Source organism: Actinia tenebrosa, unplaced genomic scaffold (genome assembly GCF_029948245.1).
Source record: "Actinia tenebrosa isolate PJP-AT-01 unplaced genomic scaffold, QUT_ActTen_1.0 PGA_scaffold10__47_contigs__length_13832649, whole genome shotgun sequence".
NCBI classification, from domain to species: domain Eukaryota; kingdom Metazoa; phylum Cnidaria; class Anthozoa; order Actiniaria; family Actiniidae; genus Actinia; species Actinia tenebrosa.
Window position 1 is genome coordinate 12,735,387 of NW_028292570.1, and position 10,380 is coordinate 12,745,766.

General features: G+C 37.5%; 1 protein-coding gene across 1 annotated transcript; it reads left to right on the forward strand.

Moving 5' to 3' along the window:
• The first annotated feature begins 795 nt into the window (after positions 1 to 795).
• On the forward strand, positions 796 to 9,550 carry LOC116306919 (uncharacterized). The gene has a single exon (XM_031717057.2). It carries the CDS (start codon positions 1,110 to 1,112, stop codon positions 3,669 to 3,671), a length of 2,562 nt encoding a protein of 853 aa, XP_031572917.2. The 5' UTR covers positions 796 to 1,109; the 3' UTR covers positions 3,672 to 9,550.
• The last annotated feature ends 830 nt before the right edge of the window (positions 9,551 to 10,380 follow it).

Here is a 10,380-nt window from a genome sequence, read left to right on the forward strand (position 1 = left end):
GGCAGGAAAAAAGAGAATGTAAAAAATTTATTCGTTTTGTTCGAAATTCAAATTTATATTTCCTTTTAGAAGTCTTATAATGAAGCAGCTAATAAACTTGAACTCATGCCGGGAAGTAGTTTTAAAAATCCGTGTTTGTAAATAACTCGAGTGTGCAGACCACGGTATGACGTATGAGTGGGCGTTACTCAAAAATACTACACAGCTTTGAGGAGGGGAGTCGAAAATATGTTTTAGGCTAGCAAGAAAAGATACTTCTTTATGAAAAGGAATGAATAATCGAATGGAAATATTTTTTTTGGGTGCAAAAGCTTTAATTCTTGTATAATAAACTACTTTTTTTTCGTAGATTTTAGTATGGGTTTCCTGTTGTTAGTGTAGAGATTTTGTGACCACTGCTGTTATTTTTGAATATAAATTTCGTGACATTAGCCTCTGATACAAATAACGATATCTCTTAATGCTAAATTTTTCAATCGAAAGACAAACTTTAGTGTGCTTTATCCCTTTCAGCTTTCGAGTTTTTTCGCTTTCTATTTTTCTATGCCATTTTTATCGTCACATTAATAAAGTCTAGTCTCGTTCCCAAGAAAATTGATCCCCCGTCACTCCAAAAACCTGTAATTTATATTCATGGCCTACACACTGCTATATTTTTAACTCATACGTATTCGATAACGACTTCAAATGCTTTAAGAATGCTTAAATATTTTGCTTTTTGTTTTTTGAGGGGGTATTTGGGTTTTCTGGGTGATTTTTTTGCGTGAATTTTGGATAAATTTGGGTTGAAATTACGTTAGAAATTCCTTGGATTCTGCGCGCCTCGTGTAACGCCAGAACGAGGCTCGGTTTCTCGTCGTCTAAGTTGATTGACTGATGTTCAAATATGGCTACCTCATTCTTGAAAAACGCTTCATTCCTCGCTTCTTTTAACTGCAAATCCACTCCCAACAACCAAACTAGCTGTTGATATTAATTTCGAAGTCATTTGTTTGGTTTTTAACGGGTATTTTTGAGTTAGAAGAGCTTGGTTTTATCGCGTGACGTCGAGGAAATCGTCGCTTACTGTTTATTCTTGTGCTGGTTTGATATGCGATACTACAGTCAAAATGAATAGCAAGCCCAACGACGACTCGGGAGTTTTAGAGGTGCAGCAAGAGATAACGACTACCGAAGAAACTCAAGGATCTGTCCTGGAAAGTAGACCTGAGAGAATCCGTCGATTAAACCGAGAAAGACAGCGAAGAAGGCGAATGAAACTGAAAATGTCACGCCAGGATGAACCAACCATGGCGTCCGAATCGAGTAGTAACGTTAACATGAACTTAGACAACCTTGAAGCGGTGTTTGAAAACGCTAACACTGGCCATGACAGGGACGATATTGAAGTAAAAACTGATTCCGAGCATGCAGAAACTGGTTTAGGAAAGACTAGAGCAACTAGGAGGCGGATTTCGCGAAGGAAAAGGACCCCAGTGAATGTTTCTTCCCCAGGAGAGACGGCTAACCAAGGTGTTAGTGAGTCGGCAAACAACGCCATTACTGAAGTTTGTCACGGAGGACAGCTTACTACACCGAGTAACGAGCTTTCTGAAGCCACTGATCAACTAGCTGTGCTTGTTGTGGCTAGCGAAATCGAGGTATTTGGTGAAAATCCCAGTAATAGTGGGGTTTTGAACGGCGCTGGGGAGGAGGAGAGCCACGAAAACGCTTATGCTGACACCGGAGAAGCCAAGCGATCAACCCGATCAAGAAAGCGGGAAGATGGCGATGAAGCTCGTATTCCTCGAAGGAAACGCTCCAGTACCAACTCCGAAGAAGAAATCACCGTTCGCCGTGAAAAACAACGCGAGCTCAAACGAAAGCAGAAAGAAAGAATGACGCCAGACCAAGTTGAAGCTCTTCGAGCGAGATACAGAGAATGGAGACGAAGGAGAAAAGAAGTTATGACGTCCGAGCAACTTGAGATAATCCGACGTGGTAATCGCGAAAGGCAAAGGCGAAGGCGCGAAAGACTTGGTGTTCGTAAACGTGCAGCTTCGACTTCTTCGCAAAGCCGGGGAGCGAGCGAAGCTGTTCTTCAAGGAATTAGGAACATGCAGACACAGGGAAGGAGTGCTTCGGAAGCCTCTTCAGCTGGAGATTCTTCCAAAGGAAGCGTTTCAGAGCTTATGACGGCGAGTGGTTTGCTCGATGACAAGACAGCTCCAAGCAGCGTGATGGGAAGTAATTTGCCTTCAAATTTGCCTACAATGGTAACTCATTTACAAGCTTCTATAGCAAATAATCCCAACCCTCAAGTGCCAACAACAAATATTGTGTCTGTACCAGCAAGTTATGCTCAACTTCAAACAACAACAATTCCAGTAATTGGGCCACAGGGTACGCTACTCCCAGGAATGGCGGCTGGGACTTTTTTCCCTGGCGTTACGATGCCTGGGATGCAAGTGGCTGGTCTACAAGGGGCTATTTTTCCAGGTATGCCTGTTCCAGGAAGTGCTGCACAAGCAGGAATAATCCAGAGCTCTGGGAATCAAACCATTACTACCATTCCAATGTCTGGTGTTCCTGGAATTCAAACTGCACAAGGAGGATTTTTGTCTGGAATACCAGTGACCAGCACGCAAGGTAATGTACAAGGCGTACAACAAACATATCCTAACCTACCTGGATTTCCAAGAGAAGGTCAAGTTCTGCATAATTTCCAGACGCTACTGCCTATAACCCCTGTACAAGGACAGACACCTGGTATGACATTTATAACCCAAGTACCATTCACAAGTGCTGGCCAGTTTCAAGGATTACCTGATCCTAAATATACAGTAGCTAATCAAGCCAGTGCTCAAGTACAAGGTTTGCCTCCTGTTACACAATTAGTACAAGTTCCTATTCCAGTGGATAGTACCCCTGCTGAAGACCCAAAACCTGCAGCCACAGAGCAACCAGGACAGACCAAGGGGAAGCCTAAGACAAGAGGAAGAAAAAGGAATACATCTGCCGCAGAAATGCTGGCAAGTTTGAGTAACTACGTTCCTTCAACAAGCACTCCAATGGCGTCCATGCTGTCAGCCCTCGCGTCGTCGGCAAGAGATAGACAGTCATCATCTACACCTCAAGGAACAGAAGAATTAACTGGCGAAAATGCTCAGAACAAGACTATCATCATAGAGGCTTCACAAGGTCAGCAAAATCCATCACAAGCAACCTACGGCATGTACGTCACTCAACCAAGAGGAATCGATCCCTACATGCTTAGAACAGTTGTATCAACAGTGCAGACTCACACTACCATAGATGTAAACTCCAACAATTATACTCTTGCTGCAACAAGTAATGGCCCATCCAATATCCCACATATGAATACCTTTCTAACAGCCATTGGAGGACCACAGCGATCAACTGCAGTCCCTTTAACAGCAGCACAAGTGACTAGAGTCCCAGGCCAGCATGTTGTTGATGCCGATATGATATCTGTTGCAGTAGCAACGGACATGATACAGAAAGCAACCAAAGGTACCAATACTGGTAAAGTAGAGAATCCTGATAGCCTTATATCTGTGGGAACAATGACCGACTCCCTGTATCGATCCTCTGTAGCTACTAATACTGAACTGGCCAATAACAGTGGGGTGCCGATAGAAATCAAAGTTGAAACTGATGAGGAGGTTTAAACTGCATATTATAAGATCAAGGTACTCGAACACTCAAGATGCCAAGGAAGAGTTGGTTGTTATGAAGTCTATCCAACAAATACTCAACCTATTAACTTGTTCTTTGAAAAAGACTCGCTAGAAGTATTTTTATTACAGGATATGACTGATCATACTGTATAACAACCAAGAGATATCATGGCGTCAACATGTATACTGGTCCAGGAACCACTACATGGCTTAGAAGATGTACCTACAAACGGTAAAGTAGAGCAACATAAAAATAACAAGTCTGGTACTTTCTCGTGATGTGTCATATTATGTTGCACAAAAGTTACGAAGTAGACTGCAAACAATAAATCCATGAAACACTAATTACTAAATAGTACAAATAGTGCTAATTAAACAATAGAAAACAATGGAATTAGCATGAAATTGTGCTATTTAGTATTACTAAAGTTTCATGGTTATATTGTGTGCACTCTACTGTATGTTTCTCCATTAGAAGGTACCGTCATTATAAAATAATTCTATTGATTTAGTTAAGTTGGTGTTATGATACCTGTCGTTACTACTGTACTTACTGTGTTCTAGTAGAGTGCTTTGTGGGGTCATCAAAAGTTGCATCTTATTTTCAAAATTTTCAAAATATAAAGATTTCTGTAGTTAATGTTTGTGATTTCGAAAATTATTATAGTTGAAACTAACTTTTTTGGTATTTGGTGGATTTTAGTTTTTGCAATAAACTTAATTTAACTTTGAAAATACTGTAATGGAAAAGTTAGTGTGTCTATTATCCCAAGTTACTAACTCACAGATCAAACACTGAAATAACCTCTGGGCTGATCTATGTCAGGGCATGGCTAACTCACAGATCAAACCCTGAAATAACCTCTGGGTTGATCTAAGTCAGGGTATGGCTAACTCACAGATTAAACCCTGTAACAACCTCTGGGCTAATCTAAGTCAGGGCATGGCTAACTCACAGATTGAACCCTGAAACAACCTCTGGGCTGATCTAAGTCAGAGTATGGCTTACTCACAGATCAAACCTGAAATAACCTCTGGGCTGATCTAAGTCAGGGCATGGCTAACTCACAGATCAAACCCTGAAATAAGCTCTGGGCTGATCTAAGTCAGGGCATGGTTAACTCACAGATTGAACTCTGTAACAACCTCTGGGCTGATCTAAGTCGGGGTATGGCTAACTCACAGATTGAACCCTGGAATAACCTCTGGACTGATCTAAGTCAGGGCACGGCTAACTCACAGATTTATTAAATATGAATTTGGGGTGTTTACACATTTTTGATTTATCCTGAGATATAAATTTATTGGAAAAATAGGATTTTATAGTAATATTCTAACGAACAAACGTAATATATCATAATCTTGAAAATTTCTAACGATTTAGGGTTTTCCATTTCATATAATGTTGATCTAGCATTCTAGTGTCCAAAAATATAATATATATTAAAATTTTTTAACTCCTTCTCTTCATAGCAGTTATCATTGTTATCTTTAATGTAACAACACTATCATAACACAGTATGGAGATGTTTTTGTATGAGTGGAATGTATGTACATTGTACATAATACTTTTTCGAATTCTTAAAGTACTGCTATTTTGATTGACTATGGATTTATTTTCTCAGCCTCAATTTTGTGCAGAATATTCATGTGTTCCAGTTAAGATCTGTTGAATTTCGAAGAGTTTGTATTGCGGAAGTTGTGCATTCTTTACTTTCCCGTTGGTATTTATGAATATTCAGACATTAAAACGCTAACCGTGAGTAAATGAATCTATCATCAAGGAACAGAGCAGTTTTTTCACGAATTCAAAAAAGGTTTATTACGACATGTGTAAGATGCATTACAGCTTCAATTTTTGTTGTATTGTCTTTCCCACTCATATGAAAACCTCTTTTTGAAACAAACATATATCCATGGTAACCATATTTTTAATAAGTAGTAAAAGGTTTTCAATTTATTAGCATAGTCAAAATATTTACTAGTATGTTTTATGGAAAAAGTGCATATCATAAGTAAGAGTAATTGCAACATTCAAAAATTGAATATTCCAAGATGTATTCTCAAGAGTGTATGGACTACCGATAGAGCTTTCCTGAATTCGCTTGAGTGACCACAAAACAATGTCTACAAGTCGAGGTTAGACATATTTAGTATAAATACACAGGTGATTATTGAAAATCTTGTGCTCTGATTGGTCGAGGAACTCAGATTATCACACGGTAATCACCTCCAACGATAATCCAAAATGGCGGCCAGCCATAAAATGTCTTTTATCTTCTTTTTTTTCTTTTTTTGAAAGAATCATGCAACTGTGTATTTAAACTAAAACAATTATTCACCTCAGGCTCAGTGAATATCGGGAATAATGACCTCAACTTCGTTTCGGTTATTATTCCCCGATATTCGCTTCGTCTTCGGCGAACAATTGTTAAATATTTACAATTTCCACCTCAACTTATAGGTATTGTTTCGTGGTCACAAGATCAATCCACTGAAAAAGCCATGATATATAGTAAAAACTTTATACTAATTGTGAGAAAGGTTTAATCACAAGTTGCACTGAATAACATTAATACAAAGCACAGATGATATGCTTTAATGGACTGGTTTTCACCACTTTGGTGTGAATGATCCTCAGACTAACTAACATGTTTTTAGAGACCAGGGCTTTCAGATTGTTTTAGAGTAGATGGCCATAAGTCAGAAGTAGCTGGCTGTGATCGAACACAAGGAACAGAAGATATTTTATAGAAAAGAAAAAGTAGCCAGCTTCACTTTGAAGCAATGGTAAGAGCCTTGGCAGCTGTCAGCCGATTCTGAAAGCCCTGAAATATACTCTCCTGCACTTTACTCCTTTGCTCCTTGTTCTCTGACTTATTACCTTGACCTTGTGAAACTAAAGAAAATTGGTTAATAAAAAGATGACCACTGTTTTCATCATTACCAAAATCACAACTCCCGTATTCCAGGATCATAGATTAATGTACTAGTCATCAGAGAATATGGTTAAAAATGCAGTTCTCATTTTATAAGTCAATAGTTTTGAAAAACTCTGACTTCTGTGGTTTTAGCAATAGGCCCTTGCAGCTCAGCAATCACGTGCTGATTAATTCACTGAGAGCAAATGAATGAACATCTTGATTCCCATGGGTGAAATATACTGTTGAGCAAACACTTTCTACAACCTGTTTCGAGAGATTGTAATAAAACTGCATTTTGTAACACACTGGTTACACATCGTTTCATTCAGTTCTTTACAAGTAGATTAAAAGAATCACCAATTTAAAATATAAAATTTTGCTCACTAGTACAGACACATGACCTTGAACTGAAAGGGCCTATTCCAAGGTTGAGGTAGAAACTGGGTCAAGATGGCATTGTAGTACATTTTAGGACTGTTTTAGGGGCCGTATTTCCAAGATGGCATCTATTTTATCCCCTAAACAGTCCCACAATACATTGCAATGACAACCAAGTTTTTCCCTCAACCTCGAAGCGGATTTAGATTAGGCTGGTGAATATACTTAACCTATGCATTAAGATACTATTAAACATCTATATCTCTGTAATGATTACAAATAATCCAGAATTTTTGCCAAATATCATAACGTTGAACCTACAATCACTGACAAAAGGTTTGGCACTTTTTGAATGCAAAGAAATATCTAATAGGATAACACTCCATAGTGGACAGTAGAAAGCCTTTCTGCTATTTTTCATAAACATGTAAATTTCAGATGTAGCTGCGAGCTAGCTCTGAAATTTGGTTTTGCTTGTGAGCACTTCCAATTGAACATAACACACTTATATTTAAAGTATATATCAAGGAAAAAATATATTAAAAAAAATACTGCAATCATACTACTACACTGTTTACACATATAAGTGATTTTGAAAATAGAGGATATTACATGGACGAGCGGAGATATGATTTTCAACATGAGAATATAAGATTCCTATCTCCAAGCGGCCATGTAATATTCTGTTTATTATATAATTATATATATAGTTATATACAATGAAGTATGCTTTTGGCTTTTTCAGGCAATTCTTTCCATGTATTTTTGAATAGCCATCGCAATGGTGTTATTTTCACATGTGAAAATAACATGTTATATTCACGTGTAAAGATATCAATTTTTCGAAATAGAGAAAAATAGATATTTCATTGGTAATTATATAATAAATAATTTTATTTCCTTGATATACACCTTAAGACTATTATGATTTATGTGATGTCTATATTATAATCTTTAAGGTATCAAGCCTTATTGTGAACTCTGAGAAGGATAACTAGAATGTGCACTTTGTGAAAATAGAGGTTTTGCACCATCACGTGATGGCTGCCATGCTAGATGGCAGGAACAATACAATCATTTTACATGAGAAAGAATTTGATTATTCCTGAGCGCAAAGGGATTTTATTGTTCTGCCATCTAACCACAGCCAGCCTAAGCTGTTCTATTGGTGTGGACATGTGATGGTGCCAAATCTCTATACATTAGGATATTATAGAAGTCTGCGATTTTGGATGTGTCAGATCTAAAGACTATTCAGCTAGTTTCATGACTCTGAAACTTTCATTCTTTAGTCTTCTTTCAACAAAACCTAGCACAATATCGGTATAATATGTATGTGTGTGTATACTTTATATAAATAATATTACTGTGGTTTTCTAAAATTCTTCGAACTCTGTCATTTTAACAGCTTGTTGTGAAATTGTTTTTTTCACTACTGCCTATCAAGAATATAAAAAGTACCAACTGATTATTTTAGAATGACTGCAGCGAAAAATCTAATTTCAGTGGCAGCTTTGACGGCAGCTTGCAACTAGTGAGGTCGCAGAATATCGAAAACCACAGTTATCCAGTAGTCCTATTTCTTGTTCTATAAACAACAATATACGGTGAAAATTTTCATTTATACAGGTTTAGCCTAGATTATAGCTAACAATAGATCCTTATACAATAGATTATAGACCATGTTACATTGATCTCTTGGGAATATTTCCTTTGTTGACTAGAAAATCCATTATGGATGCAACAAAGACAAATAATTATTATTTCGAAGAGGTTGGAATGGGAAAGCATGCCCAACGAATCCAATCATAGACACAATGCCCTCGTTAAAAATGATTAATGAGAGTGAACGAGAACAATAGAAATCACAGGCCAGGAGAAGTATGTAAATTGGTTGCAAAATCATCCTTATTTGCTTTCAACTTGATACTGAATTTTCTCAGTTACTCACTCCAGTTTCAAAAAAAAATAGTAGACCATTTCACAAGTAGTATGTAATATTCATGTATGATGTTTGTTGGTCTTATGACGACCCACTATAGATCACCCATGAATATATAACTATTATGCAATGTGATTATCAGATATTTCCCGATATTTACTGAGCCTGAGGGGAATAATCCTTTTAGTATTTTTAACACAAGTGAATTTAATAAATAACGGAGAGAGAGTTTTGCTACCCTTTCTCAAATGTTTTTTATCTCTGTAAGTGACACAAATCGGCAAACCGGTGAGCACATGCACTCTGTATTCACTGTAGGTAAATATAGGAGCATAAGATGTAAATTGTAGCCAATGAGTGCTCCGGATTTATTATATTCACTTGTGTGAAAATACTTATATACATGTATGTATTACCTAGTAGCTTAAACCATAAAAATGAGTCCATGTGGTTAATTGCGGCAGACTCACATTATAGAATAAGAAAATGGGACTATTGATGAACTAACAAAGCTAAAAGATATAAAAACAAGGTAGTCAAAGCTTTTTAAAAAAGCTTAACTCTGTACATTTAGTTTTTAACCAGTTATTTTAACCATTAGTAATAAAGATTACTGTTATTAAAAATTCACTGTCTTGTCCTTGTTCTTGTTCGAAGAAAAACGGGTTCTTTGAATGTTCCCTTCAGTGATATGAAACACTGGAAGTTCTAGGTGTTTTCTAAGTTCTGTATCACTGAACGTAACATTGACAAATCCTGGGTTTTTGTTGTTAAAGTTTTCAATTTTTTTTAAAGCTGTGAGTGTACAGATGGCCTCGGCAACTGTGCTCTCTTTTATCAATAATTCTTAATAGCACAGTCTTCAACCAGGGCATTAATACAATGCATTACTTTCTCATAATGCACCATGAAGGAGCCTTGTTCCAACTTGAGATTGCTAACTGCTTGTGATGAAAGTGATGGTAATCAACCATCATGCCCCATCCCCATCTATCCCTTAACCACCCATCACCCTCGGGGGCGGATCCAGGATTTTGTTCAGGGAGGGGTGCTGCACACAAAGTTAACCCAGGGAGGGGTGCACCCTTTAGAATCAAAGGGGAAAAAATTTTGTATTAATGTTACCGCATGTCGTACCATGCATTTTCTGTACCATATGTTTCGCTATCATATGAAAACAACTCTGTATTATCTACTCTTTAAGATATACATTTATCAATAAATCATTATCAACCAATACAAAACAATAACGAGGGGTGGGCACCCCCTACACCCCTCCCCTGGACCCGCCCCTGCCCCAATGTATTATTTACAGGAGTGTATTGGCCATTGGAAAAAAATCTACATAAAAATGCTGCTATAACTCCTAGACTTATTCATAAGGGTTCTTTGACAGGCTTATAACTGGGAGTTAGTTAGGGCCGGGGAGCTATTTATAAGGGAGGATTATGTGTGG